Consider the following 22,110-nt stretch of genomic DNA (forward strand, 5'->3'; position numbering starts at 1 on the left):
TGTGCCGTGGGAAACCGTACTGAACAATTTAGATATCTAATTAATGAGCTTATATAGTTTTACTTCCTTAAGAAATATGGAAAGGTGGGGACAGGGCGTTGGTCCTGTTGCCATGCCAAAATTGCTGAACTTGCATTTTGTGGAATCGGTTCATTGCACTATGTTGAAATAAATTCCTTTTTCTTGTATTCTTAGAAAGAATATTTTCTTTTTAATATTCTTTTAATTATTGAAACAATTTTTAATTTGTTTATTTATTTATTTTATTTTTTTTTTAATTAATCTCTTAAAATAGGATTAATGTAAGTTGGAAATAATGGACATTTCAAAATAGAAATTCCATTCTATTTTGTAACCCTAAAAAAAAAGGTTGTTACAATTCCAACGTTAAATCATTTGTCAATAATTATTTTAATGTGCATTGGAATCTTCCGCAAGTTTGCAATTTATGGCGGGCAAGGTTTATAAGCTAGGTTGGTACAGGGAAACGAGAGATAAATTATATTTTTGAAAGAAAAGAAATAATAATAGAATTAATAATAATAATAGCCTAAACGTTCCCATCTTTATATATCGTATAATTGTTAATTGTATAAATATTTTTAATTAAGGCCGGGCCATCATTCACCCTATTTTCAAGGTTCGAAAAATTAAAAAAAAATGCATTTAAAATTGAAGGCAGACGATTATAGTAACATTCGCCGTTAGTGTGAGAGAGAAAGAGCGATAGGATAGAAGAGTACACTATACTCCGTAAGAACAATATGCCTGAGAGAGAACGCTTCGATGCTATACACAATCTTCTTTCTCTCTCGCACAATGTCAAGGGGAGCGTGGGGAGCGCGGGAAGTCTTCACTCAACGCGTTGAGTGTAGCCTCACGTCTATTCTTCGTGTATATATATATATATGCATACAATATGCATTTCATTATTTTAATTCTAATAGTTAATAATTTTCCTTTTTACTGTTAATAACATGGATAATACACATATATGCACACATATACATATACCATAGCCATTGTTGTTGTTTTAAAACAAATTATAAATTCAATAAAATAATACCCTTTTATTAATCGATATTTATCAATATAGTTTAATTAATAATTGATAGTTTATTACTCGTGTAGGTTCCAAGGGCTTGCCTCATGAGTTGAATAAAATTTAAAAATATAAAATTATTTTGGTGTCATTGCCTCGCGAGTTGCACCATTTCGCTGACACCGAAATTCCTTAGTGCAATACGATCTTTAACTTCCTTCAACTTGGTTCGAAGGAAGTTTTAAAAGAATTTTAAATAAAATAATTTTCGAAATCTTTTTAAATTAAATATGGGCGTAACATTTTCCAAAAGCACAAAAATAATGAAGCTAAATCCTATAAAAGAGAGGAAAAATGTTGAATTTTAAGAAATTCGGATTTTTGAATTTTTGATAATTTTCGATAATTTCACATTTTTTACCAAAGAGTCGAGACAATTTAATATGTAAAGTATTTTCCAAAAGCACAAAAGTAACGAAGCTAAATTCTATAAAAGAGAGAAAAAAATGTTGAATTTTAAAGAAATTCGGATTTTTGAATTTTTGATAATTTTGGGGCCGTACACATAATACGTCACGCGATTTTTGACCATTTTTGACCCCTCCCTCCCCCTATGTCACACTTCGTCACAAACCTTGAACCCCCTACGTTAGGAACGAAAGCAAAAATTTCTTTTTAAAAAGAATAAGCAATTGCTTTGCGTGTATTGCTTTTGTTTTTAGGAAAAAATTGCCTATGTAAAAAACACATTCTGCCTATTATTTATTTAAGTGCAGTTTAAAATAATGTATCACATTGTTGTATAATACGTATGTTATTAAACTATGTTACTGTTATATCACGTCCCAGTAACAGTGTTAATATTTCATTATATAATAGTTACATAATAATATTGTCACAGTGTGATATAATAATGTGACCTACTTTATTAATTATAACAAAATTATGTATTTATTATGTCACACAGTTTCGTATCAGTTATGTAACAATTAGAGAACGATGCAATAAGACAAAAATTATTACTCTGTGATGTAATGAATATATCACACAGTTATATAATAGTTATTTGAAAAAATTATGTAACTGTTATATCACCATCCAGTAACAGTGTTATATACCAGTGTTACTATCTCATTATATAATGGTTACATAATAATATTGTCACAGTGTGATATAATAATGTAACCTACTTTATTAATTATAACAAAATTATGTATCTGTTATGTCACACAGTTTCGTAACAGTTATGTAACAATTAGAGAACAATCTAACAAGACAAAAATTATCACTCTGTGATGTAATGAATATATCACACAGTTATATAATAGTTATTTAAAAAAATTATGTAACTATTATATCACCATTCAGTAACAGTGTTATATAATATTGTTACTATCTCATTATGTAGTTGTTACATAACAATATTGTCACAGTGAGACATAACAAGGTGCTTTATTTGTTATGTAACACTTACGTAACGTGTTTGCTGGGGATATACTTGAAATAAATCTTTTAAATTCAATTTAAAATAGTGTCATAGCAAAGAAGAATTAAAATTATTTGAACACAAGCTTTGTTTTTCAATTTAAAGTGTGGATTCATACTAATATTTGAAGCGTAAAGTGCCTATTAGGTTTCTGCTCACTTGGAACCGTCATGACGAAGCTCATGAAACTTGAAATACTTGAAATACATCTTTTAAATTTACGCAGTTTTTCAATGTTGGACACAAAAGTTAACTATAAACATTGCATAAAAGTTTGAAATTGTTTTAAACTTTAAAAAAATTTCTTAGTTTTTAACAAATTTTTTTTATTTCATCTTTTTGTTAACAAATTTATTTAAAATTTAAAAAAATTTTAAACTTTCATGCAATGTTCAGTCAACTTTTGCGTATAACATTAAAAAAACTGATGACATTTTAAGATTTATTTCAAAAGTAAAATCTCATGAGACTTGAAATAAATTTTAAATCAGTTTGAGCTTGGGTACTAAAGATTCAAAAGGTTGCAGTCAAATTAATTTCAACATTCAGGAAATTTTCAGTGCAGTGTGGTGAGTGTAACAAATATTAGGATTTTAAGAAGAGTATATTATTTAACTATTTAAGAATTTTTAATAATTTCAAAATTTTTGAAAAATTATATTTTTATTCTTATTAATTTTTTTCCACACGGCACTGAAACTTATTTCTAAAAATTTATTAAAGATTTACTTGCAAACTTAGAAAAATTTACTTGCAAAGTTTAGTGTACGCATCATATTTAATAACTTAATAATTAATAATAATAACTTAATTTAATAACATATTTAATAATAATCATATTTAATAATAATATTTAATAACTTAAGTAAAAAATTCCAACATCAAATTTCATATTTGATCGGTTTAAGTATCAATATTAGTTTATGTATAATTTCCTGTAGTTCCCGATGTAATTTAGGATAAAATTTGAATTTTAACTGTTTGTAATTTCTTTTCAGAAAAAACTTAACGGTTTTAAACGTAAACATAACCTATAAATTTTGTTGCTTTCAAGTACCTTTCTTCAAAGTTATCAGAACGCTATTTACAAAAAATATAGTTATTTTCACCTTAGAATCTTTAAAAAAGATTCTACATTTTCTTACATTTCTTATAGGATAAGTGTAACTTATTAAACTGCATACTTTATAATGTCAGAGTATTTTTGTAAAGACACTATTAATAAAACTATTGTCTGAAAATAAAATAATTCTGATTCTTACCTAGCTTTTGCTCCCTTTTTCATAGATAATGGCTTCCCACACGTTTGGTAAGCCCCTGATTTACGTTGTTTACTTCTGCAATATAGACTGTCAGATTTTCTTTTCTGTGGCTTGCAATTCGTACCTTTCGTAATTTTTTCACTTCCCTTAGTTGAAGGCACCTCCATGGTTATCAATCAAAGAGGATGAAATGGAGAAATATGCTGTTATTAACACTATAATGGCTACCACTCATACAGAAAGTGTGTGTGCAGGGTTGTGTATGTAAATTTTAATTTTTTTATCAGGTTGCAGAGACAAGACAAGTACGCATTTGCAAGCTATTGCAGAAACACCTTAACAGCTAGGTGTGAACGAGATATCGATATTTTTCGATAAATTTTTTTTCTACTGTCAAAAAAAAGGTGTAAGCACCCTAAGTCAGATAATAAGACAAACAGTTGAGTTGAGAACCTTATCTTAGTTTAAGATTTGTGCTTTTTCGTCAGTTTCAGTAGTTAGTTAGACTTTAGACTTATTTTGACAAGTTTCAGGTGTTTTCAGTTGTTCAGCAAGTGTCCAAAGTTTAATTATTTAATTAATTCTATTCTCAAAACGAAACGATCCTAAACTTCTCGAAGAAGAATTTACGTTAAGTGTAAGAAAATTATTTTTTATAAATTTTTTAGATTTAATTAATGAGTCTAGAAATTATTGAACATTATTATTACATATTACTGCAAAAAAATAAATTTTCTTCTATGTTACATTACTTATATAAGAATAATTTCTATAATGTATACAAACAAAACATACTATTATTATTTTGTATTTTGAATAGGTAAATAGTTTAATCATGTAGATTAATTTATTTTATGTTATTCTATACAAATTTCTTATATACGTACTTTTTTGAATTTTAGGTTAATGAACTATGTCAGCTAAAATCGCTAAAAGGGATGACTCTCCAATGCTTACTGATACAGAGGAAGAAAATTATATTTCACAAATAAAGTATCGTCACTATTCATTAAAGTGGACCATCAATAATTTCGACTTTGTTTGCAACACCATGAATGCGATTGAATCTCCAAGATTCCCTGAAGCACCAACAAAAGAAGGACAATGGTTCTTTCGATTGGAAGTCGTAAAATTGGAGCAAAACAATGACCAGATATTTAAAATCATATTAACCAACACATCTAGGATAAAAGCAATTATAAAATGTAATTATGATATTTTAAATTCTTCAGAAATCGGACCTGCTTTCAATGCTATTCTGTCTAATGATATTGACAGACATTGGACAAAATCAGGATCAGACATGTTTAAACAATTAGAATGGGATAAAGTAGAAGATAGAAGTGTTACATTAATTTGTAAACTTAGCGTTTTCGATTCTTTTAACGATATTATTCCAAAGCCATTCACTCGTTTTGCAAAAGCAGACAATCTTTTGAATCAAGTTGAATGTTTCTTTGACGATCAAGCATTCAAAGACGTTACTCTCAAAGTAGATGACAAAGAATTCAATGCTCACAAAACAATCCTAATTCTTCGCAGTCCAGTATTCGCAGCAATGTTCAAATCCAAAATGACTGAAGAGCAAACTTCAACTGTCGAAATCAAGGATATAAACCCAACGATTTTTCAAAAAATGCTTCGCTTCATTTACACTGAAAAAGTGGAGGATTTGGACGAGTCAGCAGCTGAACTTTATTATGCAGCAGAAAAGTACCAACTGGGAGAACTGAAAACGATGTGCCTCAACAGTTTATACAAAAATTTATCTACAGATTCAGTTATAGAAACCCTAAAACTAGCAGAAATTTTTTCAATCTTCGATTTAAAGCGAAAAGCTTTTGAATGTTTAGCTTCGAATGTAGAAGAATTAAAAGAAACTCACGAATTTTTACAATTGGCTGATAATTTTCCACATTTTTATACAGAAATCAACAAAGTGCATAAAATGGACTATGCTGTTCGGCATTCCGCATCGACAAAATATGAATTAAAATAATTCAAAGAAGTTAAAAAAGTAATTTTTATCATTATAATTAAACATCGTTTTATTTTATAAAAAAAAACATTTAAAATGTTAAACATTATTGTAGTATTTATCACTAAAATTTTTTAATTTACATTAATAATATAAAAAAAAGTATCAAGTGTTTTGTTCATTATCAAATCTAATTGTAAGTTGATTTTTCAAAAACTTGTAAAATATTTGTATTTATTATTTGTTCATTTCATGAACTTAAAAATTAATGTTTAAGGTTTTTTTATTTGCAAAAGAAAACAAATTTTAATTTTTTTATTCAGTATTCTTTTCCATTTGCTTCTGTAAATGGAAACATACTCAATCAAAAGGATTTAATTTCACTTTAATTTTAACCACACGAAAATATAAGAAAGATTTCGAATATAAATAAATATATTTTTTGAAATAACAAATTTTTGACAGACTTATTTTATATTACAGTCAAATAAGATCGATTTGAGTTTCGTTTCTGTATTCTTTTTTAAAAACATTTCTTTCTTTTGTCAAAGGTGTGAATGCACCCTAAAGTCAGATACATAAACAAACAGTTGAGTTGAGAACCTATAATTTTTGCAAATTTTTGTGATTTGTGCTTTTTCGTTAGTTAGATTTTAGACTGTTAGTGTTTCTTACAAGTTTCAAAGTTTTCAGCTGCATAGCACGTGCCCAAGGTTTAATATTATTTAATTCTCAAAACGAAAGGATCCTAAAATTTTCGAAGAAAACTATTTACGTTAAGTGTAAGAAAATTATTGTTTTTAAAAGTTTTAGTTTTAATTTATGAGTTTAGTAATATAAGTATATAGTCTATATAATATAGAAAACTTTGAAAGTAGATCTTAGGAAAAATAAGAAATATTAAAATTACAATTTTCTGTTAATAGGACAATTCAGGTAACATTCATAACCTATAAAATTTAAGAGATTTTTCGTCCTATAAATTGAATACCCATCGGGCATATAAAAATCTCTTAGTTTACTTGGTTTACTTTCTATTGTTGCATATAAAAAATCTTTAATTTCTTGGACTCAAATTAAAGTAAAAATTTTCAAGATTCCGGTTGATTCTTTTCAAGTTACATCAATCATAATGTTTTAGTTGCGATAAACATTCGTTTCAAATAAAGTATAACTTTTGACCGACATTTTTAAATAACTTTCTTGAACAAACACCCTTTGGGCGAGAATATGTTCCGAGTAATTTTTATACAAATGCAACGTTTAGTTGTTTCAAATATTAAAAATTAAATTCTTTATTTTTCTACACGGAGAAAATCAGAAATGAAAAAAGTAGTTGGACATTTTTAAAACACAATATGAATTTTATATTTTTATTTCATTTTTTTTGTCTCAACATCACACAAACTAAACCCCTTTTACCCTTTTACAAATGATTGAATTTTTAAAAAATTGAAAAATATAAAAGAAAATAATACATTTTTTGAAAAATACTAATTAAAAATTTTGAACATGATTGTTTTCTCCAAAATGTTAAAAATGATTTTCAAAAATTTTAATGTTATTATTTATTGTATGTATTTTGCATTTTCGGAAATATAAGTGTAATTAAAAATAATTGAAATAATAAGTTTGCATTTTTTAAAAATAGTCGAATAAGTTATAGTACCTATCCTATGCTTGGTACCCTAATCTGTTTTTTTATGAAAAATTTGATTTTATTTTATTTTATGTTATTCTGTACAAATTTCTTATACGAAATTTCTTGAATTTTAGGTTAATGAACTATGTCAGCTAAAATCGCTAAAATCGCTAAAATGGATAACACCTCAATGCTTACTGATACAGAGGAGAAAAATTATATTTCACAAGCAAAGTATCGTCACTATTCATTAAAGTGGACCATCAATGAATTCGACTTGGTTTGCAACACCATGAAAGCGATTGAATCTCCAAGATTTCCTGCGACACCAACAAAAGAAGGACAATGGTTTTTTCGATTGGAACTCGTAAAATTGGAGCAAAACAATGACGAGATATTTAAAATTATATTAAGCAACACATCTAAAATGAAAACGATTATAGAATGTGATCATAATATTTTTAATTCTTCAAAAATCGGACTTGGTTTTCACGCTACTGAGTTTATTATTAAGCTTGAAAGATTTTGGACTAAATCTGGATCAGACATGTTTAAACATTTAGAATGGGATAAAGTAGAAGATAAAACTGTTACATTAATTTGTAAACTTAGCGTTTTTGATTCTTTTAACGATATTATTCCAAAGCAATTGACTCATGTAAAAGAAGACAATCTTCTCAATCAAATTGAATGTTTTTATGATGATCAAACATTCAAAGACGTTACTCTCAGAGTTGATGACAAAGAATTCAATGCTCACAAAACAATCCTAATTCTTCGCAGTCCAGTATTCGCAGCAATGTTCAAATCCAAAATGACTGAAGAGCAAACTTCAAGTGTCGAAATCAAAGATATAAACCCAACGATTTTCCAAAAAATGCTTCGCTTCATTTACACTGAAAAAGTAGAGGATTTAGAAGACTCAGCAGCTGAACTTTATTACGCAGCAGAAAAGTATCAACTTGGAAAACTAAAAACGATGTGCATAAACAGTTTATACAAAAATTTATCTACAGATTCAGTTATAGAAACCCTAAAACTAGCGGAAATTTTTTCAATCTTCGATTTAAAGCGAAAAGCTTTTGAATGTTTAGCTTCGAATTTAGAAGAATTAAAAGAAACTCACGAATTTTTACAATTGGCAGAAAATTTTCCACATTTCTATAAAGAAATCAGCAAAGTGCAAAAAGTGAACAATGATTGTAAAATGAACTGTGCTGTTCAGCATTCCGCAGCGACCAAATATGAATTAAAATTTAAATTAATTTAAAGAAGTTGAAAAAGTAATTTTCATCGTTATAATTAAACATTATTTTATTTTATGAAAAACATTAAAAATGTTAAACATTATTGTAGTGCTTATCACCAAAAAATTATGATTTTATACATCGTTGTAAAGTTTGCGCATAGATTCAATAATTTTCTTTTATTACTTTTATATTGATTTTTCTTTATTTTAAACAAACAATAAAAAAGAAAATGTTTCATGTGTTTTGTTAATCGTCAATTCTAAATTGAATCTTTCTTTAAAAATGTATAAAATATGTGCATTTATTTTGTGTTTATAAATAAACTGAATATTGCATAAAGAGAAATTGTATATTTAAATTAAATAAGTATTATTTATATTGAGAAAAATTGTCAGAATATATTTTTAAAGAATCACTGAAAAAACATTATGCTTAATTCAAATACAAAAATAATTTTATATTATTTTGTTTGATTAAAATTAGTTTATAAGCTTAATCAAAATATATGGAAAACATTTACTGTCTTTATTAAAAAGTATTATTTGTTTGAATAATAATTAATAATTAATAATTATTATGTTTAATTCATACCTATATTCTGTTTTGGTTTCAACAAAAAAAAGACGGTTTAAAAATTTTATGTTTAATTCAAACTTAAAAGTTAATTATAAATAATTTAAAATCAACCTTAAATTATATTTGAATTAAATATATTATTTCTTTAAATAAACCAAAAAATATGTTTGACTGCGCATGGCAAAGATATTTTAAGTTTGATTTAAACAAAATTTATTTGAATAAAATAAATCATTTTCTCATATTGTGGTTTCTCGATAATATTTTTGGAAAGAGAGTTGTTATTAAAAGTTGTATATCTGGTAGAAAATTTTTAATATTATGTATTATAATTTTGATAAAATACTTTTCTTACCATTTTATTCAATTTAAAATAGTGTTATGGCAAAGAAGAATTAAAATTATTTAAGTACAAGCTTTGTTTTTCAATTTGAAGTGTGGATTCATATTAATATTTGAATTCTCTGGCTATAGCGTAAAGTGCCTTTCAGCTTTCTGCTCACTTAGAATCGTCAGTGTTAAGAATCTTTTCATGTTTTGAAATTCGTGTTTCTTCGACATTTTTACGATAGTAAACATTTAGAAAACAACTTTGGATTAAGTGGATTAAGTGTAAGAAAATTATTTTTTATGTTTTTAGTTTTATTTTATGAGTATAGTGATTTAACATAACGCAAAAACTAAAATTCTATTCTATATTATATATATGAGTTATTTCTACAAAGTAGCTTAAAATAAAAAATTTTTTCTCTTTAATGCAAGGAATATTGCTTAAGAATATTCTTTTAAATTGTTAAAAAAAGTAATTTTAGAATTTCACATAGGTTATTTATATGTTAAAATTAAGTAATATTTATATTAATTTTGTTTTCATTATTCTAAACAAGATAAGTATCATGTTTGACATATTATTGTGTTAAAATGTTTTTATTGATTTCAAAGAAAGTATATGGACTTTATTTTACATATTTAATATTTTCGTTAGGGTATAATTATAATAATAACTTTCTCATTATATTTTTATTCGAGTTAAAAGTGAGCAGAAAATAATTATTAACAATACTAATTGATTTTGAACATTTTTTCTTAAATTATTAGACTTTTTAATAAATAATAGTTTTAAAATTAAAAACAATTAAACATTCTTGATAACAGTTATAGTAGAAAAAATAATATATTTTTAATCTCAAGTATCAAGAAATAATCTAAATTATTGAAGAATATAAATAAATCAGTTTTCAAGATAATTTTAACAGAATACCTATGCGAAAACTTTGAAAACAGACTCTCTGAAATAAATTATAAAACAAGACAAATTAAGGAAGAATCTATCAAAACAATCGGAACAGAAGTTCATAATATACCATTTAGTTTATAAATTTAAAAAGAAACAAAAATTTCGTTGATGAAAGGGTGAAGGATTTAATTTTTTAATATTAAAAATTAAATTCTTTAACCTTCCGCATTATGCAAAACAAATTTAAATATTTAATTTTTATAATAAACAAATTAAAATTTATTCCGTATTGTTATTCTAAATTAATTTATATTATACTAATTTCAAATTATAGGTTAATAAACAATGTCAGATGAAGGGGATGAAACATCAGTGCATACTGATACAGAGGAAGAAAATTATATTTCACAAATAAAGTATCGTCACTATTCATTAAAGTGGACCATCGAGGATTTCGACTTTGTTTGCAACAACATGAATGCGATTGAATCTCCAAGATTCCCTGAAGCACCAACAAAAGAAGGACAATGGTTTTTTCGATTGGAACCTGTAAAACTAATGGAAGAAAGCAATGAATTATTTAAAATGAAATTAAGCAACACATCTGGAATGAAAGCAATTATAAAAAATAGTTTTGATCTGTCTAACTCTTCAGGCACTGGTATTATTGGCTTTTTTTATAATGGGAGTATTGAAATTAACATAAATTGGACTAAAACTGGATCAGACATGTTTAAAAAATTAAAATGGGGTAAAATAAAAGATAAAAGTGTTAAATTAATCTGTAAACTTAGCGTTCTTGATTCTGTTAACGATATTATTCCAAAGCCATTCACTCGTTTTGCAAAAGCAGACAATCTTTTGAATCAAGTTGAATGTTTCTTTGACGATCAAACATTCAAAGACGTTACTCTCAAAGTAGATGACAAAGAATTCATGGCTCATAAAATGATTCTAATTCTTCGCAGTCCAGTATTCGCAGCAATGTTCAAATCCAAAATGACTGAAGAGCAAACTTCAAGTGTCGAAATCAAAGATATAAACCCAACGATTTTCCAAAAAATGCTTCGCTTCATCTACACTGAAAAAGTGGAGGATTTGGACGAGTCAGCAGCTGAACTTTATTACGCAGCAGAAAAGTACCAACTCGGAAAACTAAAAACGATGTGCATCAACAGTTTGTATGCAAATTTATCTTCAGATTCAGTTATAGAAACCCTAAAACTAGCAGAAATTTTTTCAATCTTCGATTTAAAGCGAAAAGCTTTTGAATGTTTAGCTTCGAATTTAGAAGAATTAAAAGAAACTCACGAATTTTTACAATTGGCAGAAAATTTCCCACATTTTTATACACAAATCAACAAAGTGCAAAAAATGAACAATGATTTTAAAACGGATTATGCTGCTAGGTATTACGCTAAAACAATATATGAATTTAAAGAATGAAAAAATGTTGAAAAAATAATCTTTTTTATCGTTATAATTATAATAATTTTGTTTTGTAGAAAAGATTAAAAATGTCAAGCATTATTTGTAGTATTTTTCAACAAAAAATTATTTATGATTGTATGCATCATTGTAAATTTTGCATAGAATCAATGTATTGGTTCGTATTACTTTTGTATTGAATTTTTAAAAAATTGGGGAACTAACAATAAGAAAACAATTTTCAAGTATTTTGTTAATCATCAAATTTAATTTGAATGTTTCTTCAAAAACTTGTCAAATATTTGTACCTATTTGTAATTTTTTTAATTTGTATTGTTTTTATTTTTTAATAAACTGAATATTACGTAAAGATAATTTATTTATTTAATAATTATATAAATATTATTTTATATGAATCAGTTTACAGTTTATAGGTTAACTATAAATTTTTTTTTAGAAATAAAGGAAAAATATTTTTATGAATCACATTTTTGATTTTTTACCAAAGAGTGGAGTCTATTAAATAAGTAAAGTGTTTTTGAAGAGCCCAAAAATAATGAAGCTGAATCCCATAAAATATCTTATGTTTTATGAGGAGGAAGGTAAAAATTTGTTGAAACGATTTTTTATTGTATAGTCAAATTTATTCAAATGATATTTTTTTGGTTGGGATTAACATCTTTATCAGTAAACTTATTGTTAGCTATTTTATTAGTTGATTTAACAATGCTGATTACTGATTTAGCGCCTTCTGCGTTGTTGTTTTAGCGATGTTAATTGTTGTTGCTTTTGTGCCATTTGCTGGGTTAACAATGCTAATTGTTGATTTAGCAATGCTAATTGTTCATTCATCGCTGTTGGTTGTTGATTTTGCGATGCTGTTTGTTGATTTAAAGGTGCTGATTGTTGTTGCATCTGTGCTGATTGTTGACTAACTTGTCCTGCTTGTTGACTAAGCGGCATTGCTTGTTGGTAGGGATACTGATTGTAAGATGGAGTATAATATTGTTGATATCCTGGATAATAGGCGTAAGCGTAAGGGACAGACATTTTCTGAACAGGGTAATATTCATAATCATAATCATAATCATTATAATAATAATAATCATTATCATGATGATGGTGTTTATGATGATGATGATGACTCGGTTCACAGTCATCGCATATTATATATTCTTTATCTTCTTTTTTTGTTTCTTTCTCAGCTACAACTAGCACAACTGCCAGCAGTAGAAAAACTAAACCTGAAACAATTAAAGTAAAGTTCATGAAAATTTTAAATTCACTGCAAAAAGAAGTATTATGTCTAAATTGAGACAAAATACGAATTGAAACGTTGCTTCGCTTTTTGTCTCAATATGATATATCCTTGGAAAAACTGTGATGAAACATTTGTTGAATTGTTCTGAATTGGAAGCGTATTAAAACTTTTTATTATAATTAATAGCTTTTCTTTATAAACATTGAGATCGCACAGTAAATTGCGAGGTGTTAAAAAGTGTTGCAGATTAAATTAACAACAAAAAAGATTAAAATAATCAATTTTGGTGTTATTTTTTACAATGAATGAAATTTAAGTTCATTAAATTTTTTTATAACTATAAAACATGAAGATATCGATAACACCGAGTCTTCGACTCGGAGTCATCAATTTCTTCATATCTTATAATAATTAAAGATGAACAAGTAATAAAATCATTATTTTATATTCTAAGAATATTATACTTCTTCAAAATTATTTTCATTATTTCAATTCAATTATTATTTTCAAAAATTTTAACTACAATTTTACTTTATATCAATTATTTTTAATAACTTTCGAAAAAGTTCTTTTCCAATTTTCAAATCCATTTACTTACAATATTCAATTTCACGAAATTTCAATTATTCCTAAATTCTTTATTATTATTAGAAAATAAAAACTTCAAATAATATAAAAGAAAATTCAATTCAACTTTTTCAAAAACATTAATTTCAAAATTCAATTATTTCTAAAAATTCACGCTATATTGCTTTTAATATTCAATTATAATCTAAAATTTTAACTGAAATTCATTTTTATGAAATGAAAATCAATTTTTATTAGAAAATTCTACAAGAATTTAATTATTTAAATGCAAATGTAAATAATTTATTGAAACATTCAATTATGTTTCTCAAAATTCAATTCTCATAAAGAATTTTATTAACAAATTTTTTAATAATTGAATTCTTTTGTCGAATTTTATTAAAACTTGCATGAACATAAATACTTTTTTCAAGGAATTCAATTATAATTGTATGAAAAATAATTGAAACGCTGCGATTAGTTTTATTATTAGTAAAAATAATTGAATCCTTAAGAAGAATTTTATTACTTGTGAAAATAATTGAATTTCTGCAATAATTTGTAACTTTTCTAAAATTAAATTTTTTTCTAGTGTTTTTAACTAAAATTCTTCAATAAATCCATTATTTTTAATAATTTTTAAAAAAGTTCTTTGAAAATTTTCAAATTCATTCGTTTACAATTCAATTTTACAAAATTTTAATTATTCGGAAATTCTGCAATTAAATATATATTGAAAAATAATAACTTGAAAAAATTTCAATGAACATCTTATTGAACTTTTAAAAAGAATTAATTCTACAGAATTGTTTGTCAAAAATATGAAAAATTAAGAATTTCAATGATTTTAGTTTGAAACTTTTTCAAAATTTAATTATTTCTAAAAATCCACATTAAAATGCTTTTAATATTTAATTATAATCTAAAATTTTAACTGAAATTCATTTTTAAAACCATTTTTATTAGTAAGTTCTACGAGAATTCAATTATTTAAATACAACAGTAAATTTTTTTTAAATTTCATGTTTCTTGAAATTAAATTCTCATAAAAAATCGTATCAACAAATTTTTTAAATCATTAAATTCTTTGGACGAATTTTAATAAAATTTTTAAGAATAATTACATTTTTCGATGAATTTGATTAAAATTGCATTAAAAATAATTGAAATTCTGCAATGAGTTTTATTATTTATAAAAATAATTGAATTCCTAAAAGAATTTTATTGTTTATAAAAATAATTAAATCCCTGCAAAAATGTTATTATGTATTTATGAAAAAAATTGAATTATTACGAAAAATGAGAAAAATTGATGAATATTGATGAAAATTGATGAAAATTGATAAAAATTGATGAAAATTGATGAAAATTGATGAAAACTGATAAATATTGATCAAAATTGATGAAAATGGATGAAAATTGATGAAAACTGATAAATATTGATCAAAATTGATGAAAATGGATGAAAATTGATGAAAAATGAGAAAAATTCATTAATATTGATAAAAATTCATTAATATTGATGAATATATATAAAATTTATAAAAAAAATTGTAAATAATTGAATTCCTTTAAAAATTTTTGTTATTTATGAAAATAATTGAATGTTTGCGTAGAATTTTATTCAAATTTTTTTTAATAATGGAATTCTTTTGGAAAATTTTATTGAAATAGTAGATTAATAATAGATTATTTTAATCCTTTCTGGCGTTAATTTAATCCTAGAGATATTAAACTGTTGCATATTATTTTAATTCATTCTGGTGTTATTTTAACACCTCACGTTTTACTGTGTAGGCATTCGGATAATAGAATTTAGGAAATTTAATAATTAACCACTTGTAATTAACAAACTTTTTTATTTAAAACGTTGAAAATTTATTTATTTTATTTGAAAATTTTATCGCTTTAAATTAAAAGAAATAAGCGGTTTATTCAATAATAATTTTCTTATAACATTCTTTAAAAATTTGATAAAAATTCTTTAAGAATCATGAAATTAAAACTCAACATTCCTATAACTATAATATGATAAAACAGTTGATTTCTTGTAATTTTTGTAACGTGCATATAAATAATAAAGTATTTGGAAAATAATAAAAAAAGTATTTATTATATACTCACTTGAACGCATTGTTGGTAGAAGAGATGTTAGGAGCACAAACAGCACACTTTGAAACTCAAAAGCGAATTGCAATTCAGAAGTGACTAGAAGCTGCTATTTAAACCCCAAAGTTAATTACACCGAAAAATAGAAATTATTGTGAAAATGAAATTTTCATCGTTTCTTTAATTGTTTCCTTGGAAACAATTAAACATTTACGTTTATTAACAGAATACTATTAAATAACAATTTGAAAATTAGTTATAAGTGCATTTTCAAAATTACTCATCAATTTGTAATTCTATATTTCTTTATTTATTCTGCAAACAAATTTTACTAATTTGTTTACAAAAAAAGTGTTATCTCAAGTTTAAAGATTAAGCACTATCTCGATAACTTGTCAAAATTATCATTTCTAACAAGAATATTGATGATAAAAATTAAAAACTATTTATATTTTAGTTATTTTACATTTTTTTACCTTGAATTATTATTACCACATTATTATCTACAAAGTGTATGAAGAATTTGTAAATAAAATGATTCATGTAAAGTGAAGGAATAAATTGGAAGAGGTTTTAGGATAGGCTCTCTTTATCGCTTGTGTAAAATTTTTCTTGCCAACTGTAAGTTTGATCCAGTTGTAAAGACGTTTAACACCTGTGAAGATAGTTAAATTTTGAGAATTTGCATCACAACTATTTGGATAAATAGCGAATCCAATTAATTTATTTTTCACGATTAATGGATCTCCTTGATCGCCAGGACACATTTGAAGATTCGTTGATATTGAAAAGTAGGCATTTGATAATTCAATGTCCCTTGTGTTGAGACGCATTGTTTTACGTGAGAGAATTCCTAAACTGTTTTCTCTATTTCTCTGTATTACGACATAATAAAGAAAAAATATATTTGCGATTGGTGAAATAATTTATCATTTATATAATTTATAATTTTAAAATTTTAAAATCTGGTTTTAAACTCACTTGACTATATCCATAACCCATTAGAGTAAACTCTGTTATTTGATCCATTATTACCTCATTCATGGCAAATAGAGCTATCGGTCTATGACGATAATTGAATGCAATTTCTTTCTTCAGCTGAAATAAAAAATAAATATAAAATTTCTTGCAGTAAGTAACATTTAAAATGTTGGTATTAGAACTCTTAAAAAATTAAACATTTGTAAAAATTTTGAAGAGATTTATTAGGTTTAAAAACGAAACTTGATTCCAGCCTTTGCACTCGATAATTAATTTTTAAAAAAGTAGCAAAAATTAGCAAAAAGTAGCTTTCAAACTAAAGTTTGAAAGAAACTTTTTTAAAGAAAGTAACTATCGAAAAATTAAACTTGACGACCAAAAAAAAATAGTTCTAGATACTTCACAAAATTATGACAAAAATTACATTCCATATTTCTTATTTTTCTCACTTTTTCCTAATTTTCATCAAAAATATTTACTTCTTTCTTATTCTACTGCTAATAACTTCAATTCCTGCAACGAATTTTATTATTCATCAAAGAATTTAAATATTTATAAAAATAATTTAATAAATTCTTGCTAAGAATTTAATAGAAATTTTTAAATATTTTAGTTCTTTCGACTAATTTTATGGAAATTCTAATTTAAAAAATTGAATTCTTACGAACATTTTAACAAAGTTTTTTTTAAATGATTAAATTCTGTTTGGCAATTTTATAAAATAGTAAATATTAAAAATCATTAAATTGCAAAAAGTTTTAAAAAATAATTAAATTAAATAATTAAATTTTAATTATTTTTGAGAATAATTGAATTTCTATGTGGCATTTTATTAAAATTTTTTTGAAAATAATTGAATTCTTTAGAACGATTTTATTAGAATTTTTTTTAATAATTGAATTTCCAAGAAGAAATTTATTACTTTAAAAAATAATTGAATTCTTGTGATGAATATTGTAATTTATATAATTTATAAAAATAATTGAATTTTGCAAAGAATTTTATTAAAATACCTCGAAATAATTGAATTTTCGGAAATAATTTTGTTATTTGTCTTTAATAATTGAATTCTTTCGAAGAATTATTTATGTAAATAATTGAATTTGAATTCTTGGGAAGAATTTTATTATTTATGAGAATAATTTAATTCTTGCGAACGATTTTATTAGAATTTTTTAAAATAATTGAATTTCCAAGAAGAAATTTATTTATGAAAATAATTAAATTTTGTAAAGAATTTTATTAAAATGCCTCAAAATAAATAAAATTTTCGGAAATAATTTTGTTATTTATCTTTAATAATTGAATTTTTTCGAAGAATTATTTTTGTAAATAATTGAATTCTTGGGAAGAATTTCATTAAAATCTAAAAGAACAATGAAATTATTTCACAAAAAATTTAATTAAAATTGTATTTAAAATAATTGATTTGTTTCGAACAATTTTATTAAAATATTTGAAAATAATTGAATTTATGTGAAAAATTGTAATATTTATGAAAATAATTGAATTATTGAGAAAAATTTTATTAAAATGTTTAAAAAGAATTGAATTTCTATAAAAAAATTTGTTATTTTTGAAAATAATTGAATTTTCAAGAAGAAATTTATTATTTTTAAAAATAATTGAATTCTTGTGATGAATAATATATTGTTTTTTATGAAAATAATTGAATTATTGAGAAAAATTTTATTAAAATGTTTAAAAAGAATTAAAGTTCTGTGAAAAATTTGGTTATTTTTGAAAATAATTGAATTCTTCATAAGAATTTTATAAACATTGTTGTAAATATTTAATTTTTTTCAAAATATAGTAATAATTAAAAATATTTTATTTTAAATAATTTAATTCTTGCGTGGAAAACTTTATATTCGTGAAAATAATTGAATTTTTTTCTATTTATTAATTTAAAATAGTATTAAAAACGAATTGAAATTCTTCGATGAGTTTTATTATTTATGAAAATAATTGAATTCTTGCTTAGAATTTTATCAAAAATTGTTTTAAAAAATTGAATTTTTATTAAAAATGTTATTATTAGTGAAAGTAATAATTGGATTATTGTGAAGAATTGTATGAAAATTTTGTTAAATTATTGATAATTTTCGAAATTTTTTTCTATTCTGAATTAATTGAATTCCTGTGGAAATTTTATTATTTATTTATTTATTTTATTATTTATGAAAATAATTGAATTTTGGATGAATTTTATAAATTGTTTTTCAAATAATTGAATTCTTTTGCGAAATTTGATGAAAATACTAGATATTGAAAATGAATTTGGAATATTTGTTGAAAATAATTGAATAATTTTAAAGAATTTGATTATAAATTTTGAGAATAGTTTTTTGATTTCTAGTATTAATGAATTTAAAGTAAATTCTTAAAAGAACAGAAATAGTAGCTTTTAGTGGCTGAAATCTAAAAAAAGTACCCAAATAGTAGCATAACGTAAAAATAGTAGTAAATAGTATGGTTTTAGTAGAGGAGTGCGAAGCCTATTCACAAATCTGAAAAAAAGAAATGTTTGACTTACTCTTATTAAAGCAATACCACTCGAATATGAATCATTTCTAGGAAGTTTAATAGTGACATTCTCAACTTCGTATATATCGTCAGGTTTAGCCAGATTTATGTTACTCAGTCCTATGTAGGCTCTCATTTCTTTTCCTTGTCTGCGAATTTGAATAAAACTTTGAAGAATTTACACTTTTTCTATTCTGCAGACACACTTATTTAATAAAATTCTACTGTATGTGGTTATTAACAGGTTATTAAAATGTCAACATGTAAGAAAACTTTATGAAATATTATCAATTACTAAAAAAAAAAAAAAAAATAAAAAAAATTTTTTTTTTTTCACTTTAGTAATTGATAAAATTTGATAAAGTTTTGGTAGTAAACTACCAAACATTAGGATCAATTTTTTATTTGATCCACCTTTTTAGCTATCAATTCGTTGCAATTTGATAATTTTAACATATAGTGTATAATTATAAAAATTTTACTGAGCTTTGCAATTGAATATTCTGAGGCCCCACAAGTAAATTTTTTTTTTCAATTCTGTGTGAGAATGTGGATTCCCCGTTCTGGCATATGTTTCTGAATAATTATAAGCAGATTGCAATCTTTACGGGGAATCCACGGAGAAACAGGATATTTTTGTTTTTTTTTTATGAAAAATAAATAATATATAATTGTGCTTTCCATTATTACTCACTGTAACGAAAAGAATTCTGATGTAGAGAGTAAAAAGAGATTTGAAATAATCACTGCGGTTGAAAATGGATGGGAATTCGGAAAAGATTTATCAGCTTCCACTACTGCCTACAAATTTTGGAAAAAAAAAATAAAATACCGCAAACATTACATTATGCTGGCTTCAAGATTGCCTCAAGCTTGCTGTTCTAAATTTTATTTAAAAAAAAAAAAAAAAAAAAAAAAAAAAAAAAATTGTTTTTATTCTTTTTTGTGAAAAAAATATTTTTCGACTCCACACTTATCTATATACTTATACTAATGAACGTGATATGCTTTAAAGACATGTTATTAAAGTAACTATAAAGTTTCATTGTTTATTTCAATGATAATGAAAATATGTCAGTAAAAATAAGATTAAAAAGCAAGGAAAAGTTTTTCTCCATTTATTAAAATTATAATATTATTTGAAAGTATAAAAATAAAATAAATTACCAAATTGACCAAAAAATCATATACATACCATAAATGGTGCTTTTTCAATAGCAATTTGAGTTGAATTAAGAAGTCTCTTGGTAATTTGTTTCTTATTGTGATGGACTGGAAAATATAGTTCATTTTCAAGTAATTAAAAATTTTTAATATTTTTTTAATAAAAATATAAATTATGTAAATAATTTAATAATTAAAATAATTAATTTATTTTACTCACCATTATAATGTTTAATGTGATGAAATTTACAGAAACAATTATTTATAAATAAAAAACATACTGCAATAATAACAAGTTTCATTTTTGATTTTGCAAGTTTATATTCTACTTTAACATTTAAAAATTATATCAATTTTCACATATTTATATATAGAGACAATTTTATACGGAAATGCTGAAATAGTATTCAATGATAACAATTGTTTGATAGCATCTTTAGTATAGGAAGTGAAATTTAGTATATTTATTAATTGAAGACACTATCTTCAAAAGGAACTACACTTGATAAAAAAGTATGATAAATAAATTAATTTTTCTATATTAAGTTTATAAATCTCTTCTACAATCCATACATTCATTTTATTAAATTATCGCAAGCGCTCGGATTGTGTGACTTTTTCGACTTTTTTCCACTTTTCTAAGGAAATGTGACTTTTTTCAACTTTTTTTGTGAAAAAATGCGAATTTCTTTGAAAGTTTTCGAAAACATCAATAACTGGTTTTTTAAATAAATATTTAATTATTATTTTCCCATAGGAATTGAAATTCTTCAAAAGATTCAAATTTAAATCTTTTTGAAATTAAACAACTTATAAAAAATTGTTATAAAACATGAAGACATTGATCACTCCGAGTCTTCGACTCGGAGCAATCGATGTCTTTATGTTTTATAACAATTAAAGATAACTGAGTAATAAAATAATTATTTTATATTATAAGACTTTATAAAAAAAAAAATTTTTTTTTAAATTATTTTTTATGAAAATAATCAAATTATTGCGAAGAATTTAAAAAAAAATTAATAAGTAATTAAATTTTTGTGAAATTTTCATTATTTATGAAAATAATTAAATGCTTGCGTATTGCGTATACAATTTTATTTAAATTTTTGCAAATAATTGAATTTCAGAGAAGAATTTTATTATTTAAAAAGATAATTGAAATTTTCACAAGAATTTTATTAAAATTTTTGCAAATAATTGAATATCAAAGAAGCATTTTATTATTTATAAAGATAATTGAAATTTTGAACAATTTAAAAAAAAAAAATTTTTAAAGTAAATTGAATCTTGCAGAAGAATATTGATATTTATAAAGATAATTGAAATTTTGAGGAGAATTAAAAAAAAAGTTTTGAAAATAATTGAATTTCTGCGAAGAATTTTATTGCTTTGGAAAATAATTGAATTTTTAGGATAAATTTTCTTAATTTTGTAGATAATTGAATTTTGCAGAGAATTTTATTGCTTTTGAAAATAATTGAATTTTTAGGATGAATTTTCTTAATTTTGCAAAGAATTTTATCAGAACTTTTGAAAATAATTAATTTTCCAGGATGAATTTTATTATTTATAAAGATAATTGAAATTTTGAGGAGAAT

The 22,110-nt window shown here is 23.8% G+C and overlaps 4 protein-coding genes across 7 annotated transcripts; 2 read left to right on the forward strand and 2 right to left on the reverse strand.

Moving 5' to 3' along the window:
* Positions 1-4,286: 4,286 nt before the first annotated feature.
* Positions 4,287-9,032, forward strand: LOC122502274 (speckle-type POZ protein-like). Of its 4 annotated transcripts, XM_043612230.1 has the most exons (4): positions 4,287-4,380; positions 4,576-4,610; positions 4,693-5,807; positions 7,545-7,671. In XM_043612230.1, exon 3 carries the CDS (start codon positions 4,704-4,706, stop codon positions 5,787-5,789), a length of 1,086 nt encoding a protein of 361 aa, XP_043468165.1. In that variant the 5' UTR covers positions 4,287-4,380; positions 4,576-4,610; positions 4,693-4,703; the 3' UTR covers positions 5,790-5,807; positions 7,545-7,671. The 4 variants fall into 4 exon arrangements, with proteins under 4 accessions (XP_043468165.1, XP_043468162.1, XP_043468161.1 ...); XM_043612227.1 differs by lacking the exons at positions 4,287-4,380; positions 4,576-4,610 and having other exon boundaries at positions 5,703-5,807; positions 7,545-9,032; XM_043612226.1 differs by lacking the exons at positions 4,287-4,380; positions 4,576-4,610; positions 4,693-5,807 and adding an exon at positions 6,085-6,550 and having other exon boundaries at positions 7,545-9,032.
* A 667-nt stretch (positions 9,033-9,699) lies between these two features.
* On the forward strand, positions 9,700-12,224 carry LOC122502251 (speckle-type POZ protein-like). Its single transcript, XM_043612198.1, has 2 exons — positions 9,700-9,848; positions 10,808-12,224. Exon 2 carries the CDS (start codon positions 10,819-10,821, stop codon positions 11,917-11,919), a length of 1,101 nt encoding a protein of 366 aa, XP_043468133.1. The 5' UTR covers positions 9,700-9,848; positions 10,808-10,818; the 3' UTR covers positions 11,920-12,224.
* A 306-nt stretch (positions 12,225-12,530) lies between these two features.
* On the reverse strand, positions 12,531-15,964 carry LOC122502250 (transcription factor MafB-like). Its single transcript, XM_043612197.1, has 2 exons — positions 15,854-15,964; positions 12,531-13,145 (listed from the first exon to the last, which is right to left on the reverse strand). Exons 1-2 carry the CDS (start codon positions 15,861-15,863, stop codon positions 12,643-12,645), a joined length of 513 nt encoding a protein of 170 aa, XP_043468132.1. The 5' UTR covers positions 15,864-15,964; the 3' UTR covers positions 12,531-12,642.
* Positions 15,965-16,125: 161 nt separating this feature from the next.
* On the reverse strand, positions 16,126-21,069 carry LOC122502249 (kallikrein-8-like). The gene is made up of 6 exons (XM_043612196.1): positions 20,730-21,069; positions 20,541-20,617; positions 20,040-20,146; positions 19,356-19,494; positions 16,820-16,936; positions 16,126-16,713 (listed from the first exon to the last, which is right to left on the reverse strand). The coding sequence occupies exons 1-6, from the start codon at positions 20,809-20,811 to the stop codon at positions 16,378-16,380; spliced, it is 858 nt and encodes a 285-aa protein (XP_043468131.1). The 5' UTR covers positions 20,812-21,069; the 3' UTR covers positions 16,126-16,377.
* Positions 21,070-22,110: the final 1,041 nt, after the last annotated feature.

The sequence above is a fragment of the Leptopilina heterotoma genome, unplaced genomic scaffold, assembly GCF_015476425.1.
Source record: "Leptopilina heterotoma isolate Lh14 unplaced genomic scaffold, ASM1547642v1 Lhet_224, whole genome shotgun sequence".
Classification (NCBI taxonomy): domain Eukaryota; kingdom Metazoa; phylum Arthropoda; class Insecta; order Hymenoptera; family Figitidae; genus Leptopilina; species Leptopilina heterotoma.